The sequence below is a fragment of the Littorina saxatilis genome, linkage group LG6, assembly GCF_037325665.1.
Source record: "Littorina saxatilis isolate snail1 linkage group LG6, US_GU_Lsax_2.0, whole genome shotgun sequence".
Taxonomy (NCBI): domain Eukaryota; kingdom Metazoa; phylum Mollusca; class Gastropoda; order Littorinimorpha; family Littorinidae; genus Littorina; species Littorina saxatilis.
This window is the reverse complement of record NC_090250.1, coordinates 18,673,623-18,691,698: the sequence shown is the minus strand read 5'-3', so window position 1 is coordinate 18,691,698 and position 18,076 is coordinate 18,673,623. Positions and strand designations below refer to the sequence as shown.

Here is an 18,076-nt window from a genome sequence, read left to right as displayed (position 1 = left end):
AGAGAGAGAGAGAGAGAGAGAGACAGAGACAGAGAGAGATAGAGAGAGAGAAAGAGAGAGACAGAGACAGAGAGAGAGAGACAGAGAGAGAGAGAGAGACAGAGAGAGAGAGAGACAGAGAGAGAGAGAGAGAGAGAGAGAGAGAGAGAGAGAGAGAGAGAGAGAGAGAGAGAGAGAGAGAGAGACACACAAAGACAAACGCACGGAGACCGTCAGAAAGAGAGCAGGTTCATGGAGTTGTAAAATTACAGCATTGGACCAGCAAATGCGGCCACGGTTTTATGAACAATACAAGTGTGTACACATTTTGTTTCTCCTGTTGGAGCAAAAACATCGGTTTACAGCCCTGACGTGTATATAATGCCTTTGCATCGTATCGATCGAAACCTACCCATAAAACCCCGTGTGATGGAAACAGAAACATTATTACCGCCAACTCGGCAGAACGGCACTCTGCAATGACAACGATTAAATTTCAACTTACTTCTGCAGCAAACAAACAAAAACACTTTTTTTGTTCTATAGTATACATGTAGTTGTCTTTCGTTGTTCAATGTGTCTGTCACGGTAAGGGGGATCTATTGCAAAGTCTATGAATTGTTGTAAAAACATGACTACCGTAAAATGTCTCACAACAGTGTAAATGTGTGCTCGGTACATGATCATTCTTATACATGTTTGTGAGTTAGTGTGAATACATTGTTGCTACCCGAATGCATTATTCGAAGATCTTATTTGTGCTGCCTTGTTGTGTGTCATTGTGTGTGCGTGTTGTTTGTTGTTCTTTGTCTGTTTTATGTTGTGTTTTTGTTTGGACCTAGCCTTCTCTCGAACCATGTTTTGTTGCTGTGCTTGACACAGTTTGTCCATTCTTGCTACCCCTTGTTCGTGTATTCCATGACGTCATTGACCATTACGTAACAGATGGTGACAGCACCAAATCTGTCCTCATTTCCATACCGTCAGAGAGAACGTTTTGCGTTTTAGCACTGATGGCGATGACATGGTGGCATGGCTGCTATCACACCATACTCTGCATCTTATCCTCTCCATCTATCACTCTCCTCTTCTAGCATCTTGACCTCACTTCTCATGACGTCACTGATGACGTTTTGCAGATGAAATCTGTACGTGATGACATGGTGACTGTCACACTAGTCTCTGCCAACCAACTCTCCTTTCTTCAATTCTGTTGAAATCCTTCCTCATTCTCACGACGTCACGAATGACTTTTCTTTGCATTTCTTTTTTTGCAGAAGAGCACTTTACGTAATGACGTAATGACACGACGACTATCATACCCCCCACCCCCGCCGCATTATTTTCTCTTCCTTAGTGCTTTTAGCAAGATCTCCCAGGATATCTGCACTCCTTAAAAATCACGTCTCAATATTTGTATTATTATTCCCTCTTCCCATCGTAATCTTCCCTCATTCTCATGACGTCCACGATGACGTTGTTGCAGATGAGCGGTGCCGGTGATGACGTAATGACATGGCGGCGAGCAGCCAGTCTCAGGACAAGTTGACGGGGGGCCGGGGGGCTGCGGAGGAGGAGCTGGAGGTGCTGGAGAATGGGGGACTCAGCCCCCAACCCTCGGTGCGCACGGAGGATGACGCGTGCTCGGAGATCATACGCATCGAGCAGCAGGATGCGCAGGAGGAAAAGTACCGCAACTCCGCCGTCGGCCGCATCGTCCGCTCCATGCAGGTAGGTGTCGGAGTTGTTTAATAAGTGTGTATAGTGCGCGCATTGCAGGTAGGTGTCGGAGTTGTTTAAGAAGTGTGTATAGTGCGCTCATTGCAGGTAGGTGTCGTAGTTGTTTAAAACATGTGTCTAACGACGTCCTCGTGGAATTTTGGCGTAACTCGTTCATAAACAGCTTTTTTTAGCAGAAAGTCAAAACTGATTATTTTCATTATGAAATATTGTTTAATATTTGTACCTGGTATGGAGAGAAAGGTAAAAGAATGTTTAATCATGTATTGTCACTTGTATTCAAGAGAATATTTCTTATTGAGAATAATGTACCTAGTCTAAATCACAAAAGCATCACAATCGCCAAGGATCGAGTTACGCGAACATTCTCCGACAACGACGGTAGGCACCGCGTAAAACCCTTTCAAATTATTCTAATTCACGTAAAAGCTTGAATTAAGGGAAAATAACAACTTACAATTCACAAGCTGTCTGGCAAATAGGAAAAAACAAGATGTTTTGATTTAAAAAGGGAAGGTCACAGCGACCTCCCCTCCTAAAATTCAAAATAGGAAACAAAGCACCTTGAGCCGTTGAGAACTTACCGAACGTGCAGCGGCCGCTTTTAACCAACAGACACCGGCCACTAGAAAGATCTATATCCATCTTCCCCCTTCCAACTAAATAAGACACCCTTTAACTCTCTGACGCAACGCCGCCTGTCGGCTCTTCCGTTTTCCCTCAAACGTCATCAGATACGGACGCGGAAAGGCGTCATCGGCTTCTGCATTTAACTTTTTTTGGGGTATCGATTACATTAACCTCCTTTTTTTGGTTTTTGTTGCACGACTTTTAGTCTATGTGTGGGACAGTAGGGTTTTCCCTTGTAAGCAAAACTCCTCGCTGTCTTTTTTCTGTCTGTAAGTATGTCTGTCTGTCTGTCTGTCTGTCTGACGATCTGTCAGCCGGTCTGTAAGTCGGTCTGTTTCTCTCTCTCTCTCTCTCTCTCTCTCTCTCTCTCTCTCTCTCTCTCTCTCTCTCTCTCTCTCTCTCTCTCTCTCTCTCTCTCTCTCTTTCTCTATCTCTATCTCTCTCCCTCTCTCTCTCTCCCTCCCTCTCCCTCTCTCCCTCTCTCTCTCCCTCTCTCTCTCCCCCCTCTCTCTCTCCCTCTCTCTCTCTCCCTCTCTCTCTCTCTCCCTCTCTCTCCCTCTCTCTCTCTTTCTCTAAATAAATAAAGTTCAATTCAATTCAATTCAATTACCTCTCTCTCTCTCTTTCTTTCTCTCTCTCTCTCTCTTTCTTTCTTTCTGTCTGTCTGTCTGCCTCTCTCTCTCTCTCTCTCTCTCTCTCTCTCTCTCTCTCTCTCTCTCTCTCTCTCTCTCTCTCTATCTCTCTCTGTTGGTATACATCTGTCTTAATAGCCGCCCGTCCGTCCGTCTGTCTGTCTGTCGCTTGTTCATTCTGGCAATGAAATAATGATTTTCATGTCTGTTACTCTGTCTCATGATACTGTTCCACTGTTTGTGCCATTTCGATTGACATTACTCCGGAAAACCATCTAAGAGCTATAGATGATCAATGTAACGTCTGATTTATTTTTCAATTCTGTTTCTGTCCATCATTTTTATCCCCCCACCTTTATTCACAGGAATTCACGTTTCTTGCTGATTCATTTTTTTTCCCATTACTTTATTGTCCCATCGCTGGGAAATTCGGATCGCTCCTTCCCAGTGGAAAGCTAGCAACAACGGAGTCGCACTACCTAGCTGTGTGCGTGTTTAGGTGAAACCAGCCACCTGCACTTATGGCACAATAACGCGCCACAGTGGTGACACGGGCCCGGAACATGAATACCGTCTCTGAGTCTGCACATAAGGTTGACACTTGTCCGACCCGGGCCGGATCCGAACCCGTGGCCCAAGGATAATAAGTCCAGTGCTCTACCAACTGAGCTACCGGGACCCCAGTGTCTATCTATTCAAAGCAGCAGCTGGCGTTAGTGCGGCAGAAAACTGCCATTGTCACTCTCCATATAGGTCTTCCAGTCTGTCTGTATGTTTGCTCTACTCTGACACCGTCACTCATCAAAGTGCTAATTTCCGTACCAAATGTCCTTCTTTTGAAGTGACAACTGCGACAAACAACCCTAACAAACGGCCCCAGGCTAGCACCAAATGAGTCAATATATCACCGCTATTAGCCGGCCAAACAGCAAATCGTGACAGCTACAGCGAAACACACCAGATTCCCTCGATGGCAGATGTTGGAAAACACCCAATAACTCCAACTCCAACGACAGCACAATGAAAAATAAATCCTACTCAGATGTAAATGTGTAACCGCACTTAGTATAAGCTTAGCTTGTTGTGTGTGGTCCCAATTGTTCCCATTGTTTAAAGTTTGCAGCCCCGTGTTCTCAGAATAAAATCGTGTCTAAACCAACTCCTACACAAATCCGAAACAGATCGACTGCTAACGCCCGGCGCTCATCTATATAACTTCAGCAGGACAGACGACGCACTGCAGATAATCCCAGCCCGCTACACGTTGCGTAAAAAGAAAACAGCCCAAGCACTCGTCATAATCCCTATCGCAGCATCAATAATATGCAGTGCGTCGTCTGTGCCGCTGACTCTGCGCAGGTATATCCTGCCCCTAACGCCCGTTGTCCAAAACGTCTGTCCACTACAAAGGAAGGTATTTAGTCAAGTTTTGACTAAATATTTTAACGTAGAGGGGGGAATCGAGACGAGGGTCGTGGTGTATGTGTGTGTGTGTGTGCGTGTGTGCTGTGTGTGTGTGTGTGTAGAGCGATTCAGACTAAACTACTGGACCGATCTTTATGAAATTTGACATGAGAGTTCCTGGGTATGAAATCCCCGAACGTTTTTTTTCATTTTTTTGATAAATGTCTTTGATGACGTCATATCCGGCTTTTCGTGAAAGTTGAGGCGGCACTGTCACGCCCTCATTTTTCAACCAAATTGGTTCAAATTTTGGTCAAGTAATCTTCGACGAAGCCCGGGGTTCGGTATTGCATTTCAGCTTGGTGGCTTAAAAATTAATTAATGACTTTGGTCATTAAAAATCGGAAAATTGTAAAAAAAAATAAAAATTTATAAAACGATCCAAATTTACGTTTATCTTATTCTCCATTATTTGCTGATTCCAAAAACATATAAATATGTTATATTCGGATTAAAAACAAGCTCTGAAAATTAAAGATATAAAAATTATTATCAAAATTAAATTGTCCAAATCAATTTAAAAACACTTTCATCTTATTCCTTGTCGGTTCCTGATTCCAAAAACATATAGATATGATATGTTTGGATTAAAAACACGCTCAGAAAGTTAAAACAAAGAGAGGTACAGAAAAGCGTGCTATCCTTCTTAGCGCAACTACTACCCCGCTCTTCTTGTCAATTTCACTGCCTTTGCCATGAGCGGTGGACTGACGATGCTACGAGTATACGGTCTTGCTGAAAAATGGCAGCTACTTGACTAAATATTGTATTTTCGCCTTACGCGACTTGTTATATTTAGTCAAGTTTTGACTAAATGTTTTAACGTAGAGGGGGGAATCGAGACGAGGGTGTGGTGTATGTGTGTGTGTCTGTGCGTGTGTGTGTGTGTGTGTGTGTGTAGAGCGATTCAGACCAAACTACTGGACCGATCTTTATGAAATTTGACATGAGAGTTCCTGGGTATGATATCCCCGAACGTTTTTTTCATTTTTTTGATAAATGTCTTTGATGACGTCATATCCGGCTTTTCGTGAAAGTTGAGGCGGCACTGTCACGCTTTCATTTTTCAACCAAATTGGTTGAAATTTTGGTCAAGCAATCTTCGATGAAGCCCGGACTTTGGTACTGCATTTCAGCTTGGTGGCTTAAAAATTAATTTATGACTTTGGTTATTAAAAATCGGAAAATTGTAAAAAAAAGCAAAAAATGTATAAAACGATTCAAATTTACGTTCATCTTATTGTCCATCATTTGCTGATTCCAGAAACATATAAATATGTTATATTCGGATTAAAAACAAGCTCTGAAAATTAAATATATAAAAATTATTATCAAAATTAAATTGTCGAAATCAATTTAAAAACACTTTCATCTTATTCCTTGTCGGTTCCTGATTCCAAAAAAATATAGATATGATATGTTTGGATTAAAAACACGCTCAGAAAGTTAAAACAAAGAGAGGTACAGAAAAGCGTGCTATCCTTCTTAGCGCAACTACTACCCCGCTCTTCTTGTCAATTTCACTGCCTTTGCCATGAGCGGTGGACTGACGATGCTACGAGTATACGGTCTTGCTGCGTTGCATATTGCGTTCAGTTTCATTCTGTGAGTTCGACAGCTACTTGACTAAATATTGTATTTTCGCCTTACGCGACTTGTTATATTTAGTCAAGTTTTGATTATATTTAGTCAAGTTTTGACTAAATATTTTAACATCGAGGGGGAATCGAAACGAGGGTCGTGGTGTATGTGTGTCTGTCTGTCTGTGTGTGTGTCTGTGTGTGTGTGTGTGTGTGTGTAGAGCGATTCAGACTAAACTACTGGACCGATCTTTATGAAATTTGACATGAGAGTTCCTGGGTATGAAATCCCCGAACGTTTTTATATTTAGTCAAGTTTTGACTAAATATTTTAACATCGAGGGGGAATCGAAACGAGGGTCGTGGTGTATGTGCGTGTGTGCGTGCGTGTGTGCGTGCGTGTGTGCGAGTGTGTGTGTGTGTGTAGAGCGATTCAGACTAAACTACTGGACCGATCTTTATGAAATTTGACATGAGAGTTCCTGGGTATGAAATCCCCGAACGTTTTTTTCATTTTTTTGATAAATGTCTTTGATGACGTCATATCCGGCTTTTCGTGAAAGTTGAGGCAGCACTGTCACGCCCTCATTTTTCAACCAAATTGGTTGAAATTTTGGTCAAGTAATCTTCGACGAAGCCCGGACTTCGGTATTGCATTTCAGCTTGGTGGCTTAAAAATTAATTAATGACTTTGGTCATTAAAAATCTGAAAATTGTAAAAAAAAAATAAAAATTTATAAAACGATCCAAATTTACGTTTATCTTATTCTCCATCATTTGCTGATTCCAAAAACATATAAATATGTTATATTCGGATTAAAAACAAGCTCTGAAAATTAAATATATAAAAATTATTATCAATTTTTTTTTCGAAATCAATTTAAAAACACTTTCATCTTATTCCTTGTCGGTTCCTGATTCCAAAAATATATAGATATGATATGTTTGGATTAAAAACACGCTCAGAAAGTTAAAACGAAGAGAGGTACAGAAAAGCGTGCTATCCTTCTCAGCGCAACGAATACCCCGCTCTTCTTGTCAATTCCACGGGCACTGCCTTTGTCACGGGCGGTGGAGTGACGATGCTACGAGTATACGGTCTTGCTGCGTTGCGTTGCGTTCAGTTTCATTCTGTGAGTTCGACAGCTACTTGACTAAATATTGTATTTTAGCCTTACGCGACTTGTTTACATTTTTTTGATAAATGTCTTTGATGACGTCATATCCGGCTTTTCGTGAACGTTGAGGCGGCACTGTCACGCCCTTTTTTTTCAACCAAATTGGTTGAAATTTTGGTCAAGTAATCTTCGACGAAGCCCGGACTTCGGTATTGCATTTCAGCTTGGTGGCTTAAAAATTAATTAATGACTTTGGTCATTAAAAATCTGAAAATTGTAAAAAAAAAATAAAAATTTATTTAACGATCCAAATTTACGTTCATCTTATTCTCCATCATTTTCTCATTCCAAAAACATATAAATATGTTATATTTGGATTAAAAACAAGCTCTGAAAATTAAATATATAAAAATTATTATCAAAATTAAATTGTCGAAATCAATTTAAAAACACTTTCATCTTATTCCTTGTCGGTTCCTGATTCCAAAAACATATAGATATGATATGTTTGGATTAAAAACACGCTCAGAAAGTTAAAACAAAGAGAGGTACAGAAAAGCGTGCTATCCTTCTTAGCGCAACTACTACCCCCGCTCTTCTTGTCAATTTCACTGCCTTTGCCATGAGCGGTGGACTGACGATGCTACGAGTATACGGTCTTGCTGAAAAATGGCATTGCGTTCAGTTTCATTCTGTGAGTTCGACAGCTACTTGACTAAATGTTGTATTTTCGCCTTACGCGACTTGTTACATTTAGTCAAGTTTTGACTAAATGTTTTAACGTAGAGGGGGGAATCGAGACGAGGGTCGTGGTGTATGTGTCTGTGTGTCTGTGTGTGTGTGTGTAGAGCGATTCAGACTAAACTACTGGACCGATCTTTATGAAATTTGACATGAGAGTTCCTGGGTATGAAATCCCCAGACGTTTTTTTCATTTTTTCGATAAATGTCTTTTATGACGTCATATCCGGCTTTTCGTGAAAGTTGAGGCGGCACTGTCACGCTCTCATTTTTCAACCAAATTGGTTGAAATTTTGGTCAAGTAATCTTCGACAAAGCCCGGACTTCGGTATTGCATTTCAGCTTGATGGCTTAAAAATTAATTAATGACTTTGGTCATTAAAAATCTGAAAATTGTAAAAAAAATATTTTTTTTTATAAAACGATCCAAATTTACGTTCATCTTATTCCCCATCATTTTCTGATTCCAAAAACATATAAATATGTTATATTTGGATTAAAAACAAGCTCTGAAAATTAAAAGATATAAAAATTATTATCAAAATTAAATTGTCCAAATCAATTTAAAAACACTTTCATCTTATTCCTTGTCGGTTCCTGATTCCAAAAACATATAGATATGATATGTTTGGATTAAAAACACGCTCAGAAAGTTAAAACGAAGAGTGGTACAGAAAAGCGTGCTATCCTTCTCAGCGCAAGTACTACCCCGCTCTTCTTGTCAATTTCACTGCCTTTGCCGTGCGCGGTGGACTGACGATGCTACGAGTATACGGTCTTGCTGCGTTGCATTGCGTTCAGTTTCATTCTGTGAGTTCCACAGCTTGACTAAATGTAGTAATTTCGCCTTACGCGACTTGTTCTTTCATAGTCTAAAACTCCCACGGTGTTTACGTGTATGGCCGTTTTTACCCAGCCTTTTAGGCAGTCATACGCTGGTCCCGGAGGATGCATGCTTGGTGTTTTCTTGTTCCTTTTTTCCCCCCGACATCTGACGTGGATTACAGGATCTTTTCCGTGCGAACTTGGTCTTGTGCTTGAGTGTACACACGAAGGGAGATAAGGCACTAGCAGGTCTGGGACATACGTTGACCTGGGAGATCGGAACAATCTCCACCCTTAACCTACAAGGCGCGGCCGGGATTCGAACCCACGACCTTCCGCTTGGGAGGCCAGCGTCTTATCCACTAAGGTCTTTGCGTCTGTCCACTACACAGACCAAATGGCGACGTACTTGGGAATGCTAAGCATTGCATAAACCTTTTGCCTTTTAAAAAAGAAAATGTATTCTTTTTTTGTTTCTTGGTTGTTATTTTTCTAGCAACTTCAGTAAACCTAAAACTATCAGGATTATGTAGAGTTTTGCCACTGATATCAACCTTACTCGTAATTCTCTTGTATGAAAAAAAACCCCAAAACAGCCGTTGTTTGAACAAATCTGTCGCCAGTAAAAGTGTTTGCTTAGATGCAACAATGGACGGTGTGACACTTCCTGGTGGAAGAATCGAACCAGAAACGCGATCCTGTCAGGTCGAGCCCTCACGTCATCGGAGATAGAGTTAAGTGACCAAGAGAGCACACCCCTAGGCCCAGCGCAATTTCCTCATTTTAATGTGAGGTTCTTAAATGGACAAATGTTATTTCCCAAAACGCTAAGGCCAAAGCTAGGATTTTAATTTTGCTTCAAAGCTGTTCATATTTTCAGTTTCTCACTGCAGTTTTGTGAATGCATATTGTGCGTTTAAAAAATTACGGTTGTCGAATTTCTGGTTTTCCTGCTAACAGGTCTGAAGCAAATACAATGGTACCTGCGATGGAGGACACAAGGTAAATATTGGTCAAGATGAAAGACAAAGAGACAACAGAAGGCGTCCTTTATTGGAAGGTGTCCTCTCATTGGAGGGGATTCACATCGCATGTACCAATGTTAAAAAATAAGCCATGTCTTTAGCTCCGAAAACGCACACTAACTCAAACTGAGGCGTAATCTGCGTGCTATGCAGAGGCGTATGAGTGAGCGTACAACAGCTCAAACTGGGGCGTAATTTACGCGCTGTGCAAAGGCGTATGAGTGAGCGTACAACAGCTCAAACTAAGGAGTAATTTACGCGCTGTGCAAAGGCGTATGAGTGAGCGTACAACAGCTCAAACTAAGGAGTAATTTACGCGCTGTGCAAAGGCGTATGAGTGAGCGTACAACAGCTCAAACTAAGGAGTAATTTACGCGCTGTGCAGAGGCGTATGAGTGAGCGCACAACAGCTCAAACTGAGACGTAATCTACGCGCTGTGCAGAGGCGTGTGAGTGAGCGCCATAACTCAACGGCCAAGGGATGACGGAGGTTGCACCGTCCGCTAATGAATCGACTCTCCGCTCGCTCGCCGCTGGACGATCAATAGCGGGGGATGCGGGACTAGAGGGAACGGCTGTGGCCCAAAATGGGAAGGCCTGCGCTGTACATCACTCCCTCCCCCGCCTCCCTATACAAGCACGACGCCATGAACCGTCACTTTTGCCGCATGGATGATTCTCAGTCTTAGAGTTTGAAGGCAGAAGTGGAAGCGGGAGTACTGGTCATGTTCTAGACTGAGAGGTTGTAACAGTGTTCGACATGGATATCTTTTGTGAGGTTTAAACAGGGTAGTATTCAGGAATTTAAACTGGTTTTTTTTCAAACCGAGCACAAGTAATATACTTAGGCTCCGACGGTTTGACAGATAGACGAACAAACAAAAATCAGACTGACAGACAGACAGACAGATAGCCAGATAGAGAGACAAACAGACAGACTGACAGACAGACAGACAGACAGACAGACAGACAGACAGACAGACAGTCAGAGAGACAGGTAGACAGGAAGACAACATTACAAACCAAATGACATACAGAATGACAGACACAATGGCTTATATCAGTCCATTCAACAACAACACAGACCGAAAGATAAACATGAAAGCGTACAGTAAGATCTCCAACACAACACACATAAACTATAACCACAAAACAAAGATCCCCCTTCGCTGTGACATAAGTCGTAATAGATCGATATACCCGTATAATCAGTGCGGAAAATGGATCCTTCCTTGACGGAAATATTGCCGTAACGAGTTGTCACTTCACCGTCACGGTAACAGGCAAGCAACGCAACACAGTCATGTCACTCACACTTTGCACGTGCTGAGTTGTTTTAGTCGCGCAAATGTTTCCCCGCCGTCTACGTTGAATAATACATGACCAAGCAATCACGTTTAATTGCTGACGAAAGCTGCGGGTGTCACTGTCATGAGTGATCACTGATTTTCACTAGGGCCGAGGAACACGAGAAAGTTATCAACCGGGTGGTAGCATGCTGCGGTGCTGGGATTCGTTGAAATTGAGATTTGTTGTGATTTCAACGAATCAGATCCCCGCGGTTTGTTTACACCCTATTGGGGGGCACCCATTTTCGCTTCGTGTTGATCAGCCCTAGTTGAGGGAACAAGTTATGCGGCATTTCAGTCTTTTGTTTGATCGTTGTCACTAATGTAAATACAATTTAAAAACAAAAAATGTTGTTTTTTCGTGTGGTGCTCAAAAGTAACATCGTTTAGCTTTTTATTAATCAGTGCATATATTTATTCGTTCTATACCGTAAAAATAATGGAAACACGGTTGATGAATATTCACAAGTTTCCTTGGTGATGCAAAGTTACACATTTTTGCTTTTACCTTGTTCATCGATATCGCGATCTCTATTTTGTTTCCTCGACTACTATTGTAAATAAAGAAATCTGTTGCAAAGATTTGTCATAATATGAACTCTTGAGGTTGCACTTTCAGCCTTATTCCTAATTAGATTTTACATGTTCACCTGGTAATCAGAATGTATATAATTTGGTATTTCGCTGGCTCGTGCAAATATATCCCCATAATTATTTAGTAGAACATTTTGTTAGTGAACTGTTCACATGCATCTTTAAAGGCTTACATAGTCCTATTTAATTAGTTTAATTACTTCCAGGGCTTTTCCCATCGTTGCGGGTTGTATAAATTAAGCTTCCTGCAAAGTTTTAGGTTTGAAGTCCTTACCAATTACGAGAAATAATTAATTCTTTATTGCATTGTTTAGCAACAGTTCCCCAGGACTTGGGCTATTTTTAGAACGTTGACGTCACTTCGTGACGTTTCGTAAACCAAAGATGGCGTTTGAAACTGTTCTGTTTACATTCGACACTATCAACACCACTTTGCAATACTGAAATAATTTTTTCTGTGTTCGAAAGCTAGAGCCAATCGTTATTATATCCCCTTAGGTACAGTTTTATAACATTATTGGCACATGTAAACAATATGAATACCGCAACACGGTGGCCCAGTGGTAAGGCGTCCGCCCAGTGAGCGGGAGGTCGTGGGTTCGAACCCCGGCCGGGTCATACCTAAGACTTTAAAATTGGCAATCTAGTGGCTGCTCCGCCTGGCGTCTGGCATTATGGGGTTAGACTGGTTGGTCCGGTGTCAGAATAATGTGACTGGATGAGATATGTTCAAAGCCTGTGCTGCGACTTCTGTCTTGTGTGTGGCGCACGTTAAATGTCAAAGCAGCACCGCCCTGATATCACCCTTCGTGGTGGACTAGGCGTTAAGCAAACAAACAAATAAACAAACAATATGAATTAATTAATGAACGCTACGAATATGGCAGCCTTTAAGGCTAACACGTCACACTTGTTAGCCTTTTGCTCAATTTGTTTTCACATGTTCATTGGGTGATCATGAGTTACAAATTCCGGCTTTTGTTTGGTCTTGATTTTTTTTTTAATTCTAAATGAAACACTTCGTTGATGAATTACTCACATCTTGGGGATGATATGAAAGTTACGCATACACTTTTGGCTTTAAGCTCTAAGAGTTTTTCACATATCCATTGCATGATCAAACGATGACCATGGTTCGTGCGTACTGTTTATCTATTTATGTATTTGTCTGTGTAGATGTTCCTCTCTCTCTCTCTCTCTCTCTCTCTCTCTCTCTCTCTCTCTCTCTCTCTCTCTCTCTCTCTCTCTCTCTCTCTCTCTCTCTCTCTCTCTCTCTCTCTCTCTCTCTCTCTCAAAAAGTCAAAGCATCTTTCTCTCTCTCTCTCTCTCTTTTTCTCTCTCTCTCTATATCTGTCAGTCTGTTGGTCGGTCTGTCTGTCGGTCTGTCTGTCGGTCTGTCTGCCTGTCTGTCTGTCTGCCTATCTATCTATCTGTCTGTATATCTATCTATCTGCATGTCTGTCTGCCTGCCTGTCTGTCTGTCCGTCCTTCTCTGTCTCTCTTTTTTCCTCTCTGTCTCTCTGTGTCTCTGTGTCTCTGTCTCTCTGTGTCTCTCACTCGTTCTCTCGCTCTCTCTCCCTCTTTGCTTTCTCTTTCTTTCTCTGAATTTCGTCTGAGTCCCTTCAACCGACAGCATACACCGGAACGCGTAGGTACAGCTTCATTTCCGCTTCCGGTCTGACGAATACCCGCCATTTAGTTACCATGGCAACGTACTGTCATTCAGAACTCGTTTTTCTTTGAAATGGAAGTTTTTTTGTGAGGATGTGAGCTTGTGTGTTTGATGTGTGTTGGTTTGGAGAGCGAGTTTGTCATAGACGGTTGACATGGAATGAGAGAGAGAGAGAGAGAGAGAGAGAGAGAGAGAGAGAGAGAGAGAGAGAGAGAGAGAGAGAGAGAGCGAGAGCGAGAGAGAGAGGGATGGAGAGAGAGAGAGAGAGAGGGAGAGAGAGAGAGAGAGAGAGAGAGAGATCTAGAGAAAGATAGAAAGTGAGAGAGAAAGAAAGAGAGTGAGAGAGAGAGAAAGAGAGAGAGAGAGAAAGAGAGAGCTAGAGAGAAAGAGAGAGAGAAAAAAAGAGAAAGAGAGAGAGAAAGAGAGAGAGAGAGAGTGAGAGAGTGTGAGAGAGAGAGAAAGAGATTGAGAGAGAGACACACACACACACACACACACACACACACACATAAACACACACTCACACACATACACACACACACACACACACACACACACACACACACACACACACAGGTGTAGAGAGACACACTAATAGGAAGAGAGAGACAGAGAAAGAGAGAGACATAAAGAGAGAGAGAGAGAGAGAGAGAGAGAGAGAGAGAGCGAGAGCGAGAGAGAGAGGTGGAGAGAGAGAGGGAGAGAGAGAGAGAGAGAGAGAGAGAGAGAGAGAGAGAGAGAGAGAGAGAGAGAGAGAGAGAGAGAGAGAGAGAGAGAGAGAGAGAGAGAGAGAGAGAGAGAGAGAGAGAGAGAGAGAGAGAGAGAGAAAAGACAAACACCAAATCTAAAACTCCATCAGAAAAAAAATAAATTACGATACACATTTTTCGTAAGATTGATTCTCTACAAACTGCAAGGTGGAATGCAAAAGATAGCTTGCATGAATGGAAAGAAGAGGGGAAAGTGAAAGTGAAAGAAAATGAAAGAAAAAAGTAGCCAACGAAGGGAGGGAAACATGGGACAGGGGAGCCCGACAGAAATAAATAATCAGTGACATTCCACAGAGGGGGTGTTGATTATCCATCCATTGCAAAACACCTCACTTGAGAAAAAGAAGGAGGATGAGGAGGAGGAGGAGAAATAGGGCTTGAACGCTGAGGAAGAGAGAGGGAGAGAGAGAGAGAGAGAGAGAGAGAGAGAGAGAGAGAGAGAGAGAGAGAGAGAGAGAGAGAGAGAGAGAGAGAGAGAGAGAGAGAGACGGAGAGTAATCGATCAGTAGAGAGAGAGACAGAGCCAGAGAGCAACGGGTCAGTAGAGAGAGAGAGAGAGAGAGAGAGAGAGAGAGAGAGAGAGAGAGAGAGAGAGAGAGAGAGAGAGCGAGAGAGAAGGTCTGAGACAGAGAGCAACGAATCAATAGAGAGGGAGAGACAGAGAGAGAGTAAGAGAGAGAGAGAGAGAGAGAGAGAGAGAGAGAGAGAGACACGCAGACAGAGAAGACAGATAATACAGAAAGAGACAGACACAGACAGACAGACAGACTGACAGACAGACAGACAGACAAAGAGACCGACAGACAGCGAAAAATAAAGAAAGATAGATAAAAAGAGAGAAACAAACGCAAAAAGAGAGACAGAGATAGATATACATACAGACAGACAGAAACAGAGGGAGGGCGAGAGAGTACGCGCGCGCGTGTGAGTGCCTTCGATCTCTATATGCGAGAAAATATCATTGCATAATCATCCCTTTAATGATACAGGCGTGGTTTTTTTTATACAATCAACGAGAAGTATTTCTTTATCCCGAAATAGAGGTTAATGACAAATTAATATCTCTTACACCGTGCGACAAATTGTCCAACATTGTTCACACACTTTACACGCTCAGCTGCGTACATCGACACCACAAATTTCACCCGATATCACGTGCAGCCTGGGAAGTCTTTGACACGGCCAGATTATTCCATCCCTTCTTTTCCTCCGTTTTTGTTAAACCCTCCCTTCCACACAAAAACGCTGCATCTTTTCAGGGGCGTGCTCACAGCTAATTACAGGACACGCAAAAAAGGGGAAGAAAGGTATCAAAAAATCCGTCAGCGTAATTTGAATTTTTTTAATTTTTTTTTTATACAAGTGATCCTCATTTTTCGGTTTTCTTCTTGGTGGTTTGGAGAAAGAGGGAGCGAGAGTGATAAGAGATGAAATGAGACTATCAAGAGGGGAGGAGAGATACTGTTAGGAAGAGAGGGAGAGGGAGAGAGAGGGGGAGATAGGGGAGAACAGAGAGAGAGAGAGAGAGAGAGAGAGAGAGAGAGACAAATAGACAGACAGACAGACAGACAGAGGGAGAGAGGGGGAAAGACACAGAGACAGAGAGAGGGAGAGAGGGTGAAAGAGACAGAGAGAGGGAAAGAGAAGGGTGGTGAAGAGAGAGAGAGAAAGAGAGAGAGAGAGACAGACAGACAGACAGACAGACAGACATGCAGGCAGGCAGGCAGGCAGACAGACAGACAGACAGATAGAGAAAGAGAGAGAGAGAGAGACAGAGAGAGAGAGAGAGACAGAGAGAGAGAGAGAGAGTGAGAGACAGACAAACAGACAGATAGTGACAGAGAGAGGGGGCAGAGAGAGACATAGACAGACAGAGACAGACAAACAGACGGACACAGGCAGACAGACAGGGGAAGAGAGAAGGAGGGAGACAGAGACAGAGATAGATAGACAAAGATACACAGGCAGAAAAGGAGACAGAGGAAAATCGCAGAGTTGGGGAGACAGGGAGGTAAAACGATAAGCAGAAAATGAGGCCCAGAGATCAATGCATGAGATCAAGACACGTTCGCAACGTCAGACACAGGATCGCTGCTTATTGCTTCAGGCCAATCAATACGCAAGCGGAGAGCAAAGCAAGCAAACACGATGCTGAGGTCTCTCGCTGATTTCTCACATCTTTATATCTACAAGTCGCACAAATCCAATTACATGGTCAGTCCAATGCGCATGCAATCTATTAGTAACCAATGGGATCCCCGCGTCAAACCAGAGGAGGAGAAGAAGAAGAAGAAGAAGAAGAAGAAGAAGAAGAAGAAGAAGAAGAAGAAGAAGAAGAAGAAGAGAAAGAGAAAGAGAGAGAGAGAGAGAGAGAGAGAGAGAGAGAGAGAGGGGCGGGGGGAGGGATGGAGACAGAGACAAGGAGACAGCCAGAGAGAGACGGGGTAGACAGAGACAGAGATAAAGAGATATATAAGAAGAGAAAATGGTAAGATAGAAGGAGAGAGAGAAAGAGAGAGAGAGAGAGACAGAGAGACAGAGACAGAGACAAAGAGACAGAGAGACAGTTGGGTATGCATATTATTAATAGAAAGAGAGAGGGAGACAGCCAGAAAGAGGCACACACACAAAAAAGCAATAAAAACAGAGACACAAAGAGTAATAGAAAATGAGAGAGAAAAAGAGAGAATGAAGAGAGAGAGAGAGAGAGAGAGAGAGAGAGAGAGAGAGAGAGAGAGAGAGAGAGAGAGAGAGAGAGAGAGAGAGAGAGAGAGAGAGAGAGAGAGAGATAATGAAAGAAGGAAAGAGAGGGAGAGAGTGTGAGAGAGAGAGACAGTGAGAGTACACGCATTTATTCAAAGTGCTCAGTTCTTACAACAGTTCTCAGACAGACACAGACAAACAGAGAAGTTAGAAACAAATATTTAACCCCAAAAAAAAACCCACCAAAGACGAGCAGGAAACTTGAAGAAGCTTGAGGACAAACGTTAGGAATCCAATAAGTGTGACGCCACATCGATTTTTTGAAAGCCATAGTGAGGCTTGCGCAGGAGAGAATTCAATCAAAGCTCGATAAGTCCCTGCTTGCATGCTCTCTTACATTCCACGGGACCCGCTCTCGTCCGCTCTTAAATGTCAACTTAAATTGCGAGCGGTGCAAAGGCTGTTCTGTGCAGTCGAATCGCAGAATTGTGCAGTTTTATGCGACATGCGCAACACTTTGTTGGAGTAACATGGATGATCGCTTAGTGTCATGTGATAAAGAGAGAATACTACATGGCTTGCTGCGTCATATCAGATTTACACGAGTTTTTTTCTTTTTTCAAATATTGAAATGCGAGGGACTAGTTTGACACGACCTCATTTACATAATATACACACGTGTGAGTATATATAGGCCCTAGTTTAGTTATAATTTGTTATAGGGTGGTCTCTCTCACGTATGTAGGATATAGAGAAAACTACATGGCTTCCCATGTGATACCAGTTTGACACTCGTGAGTTGTGTTTTTAAATATTGAACTGCGAGCTCGAGCGAAAGCGAGCTTTTCAATATTTAAAAACACAACGAGTGTTACACTGGTATCAAACAGGAAGCCATGTAGTATTATGTTTATCCTACATACTGTACTTCCGTGTCTATTGGTCCAAAGGTCCCTCAGTCGTAGCGCCCAGATTGAAGAAGCTTCAAAATGGAACCTGGATCTCTCCGAAAGCCTCGTGTAATCTTTGACGTCAAAGCAAAGAGACGTCACTCTAGAAAGCATATCGTGACGTGTACGTTCTTAAAATTCTTCCAAGTGTTCAAAGAATGACGTTTGTCTCGGTGACTCGGCATCACGGGCAGTGGAAAATCAGGTCCCTGCCAGACACGACCTCTTCACATGCACTGTGGAGTGAACGATATTGTTATGGCATGAGTGGTATGTCACTTGTATGTGGAATAAATCTTATTTT

At 42.4% G+C, this 18,076-nt stretch overlaps 1 protein-coding gene across 1 annotated transcript in view; it reads left to right on the top strand.

Annotated features, from left to right (window-relative positions):
- The first annotated feature begins 1,487 nt into the window (after window positions 1-1,487).
- Window positions 1,488-18,076, top strand: part of LOC138969703 (cyclic nucleotide-gated channel alpha-3-like) — a 126,196-nt gene continuing 109,607 nt past the window's right edge. The window contains exon 1 of the mRNA XM_070342562.1: window positions 1,488-1,710. Coding sequence (XP_070198663.1) covers window positions 1,495-1,710 — 216 coding nt within the window. The 5' untranslated portion in view covers window positions 1,488-1,494. The remainder of the gene's footprint in view (window positions 1,711-18,076) is intronic.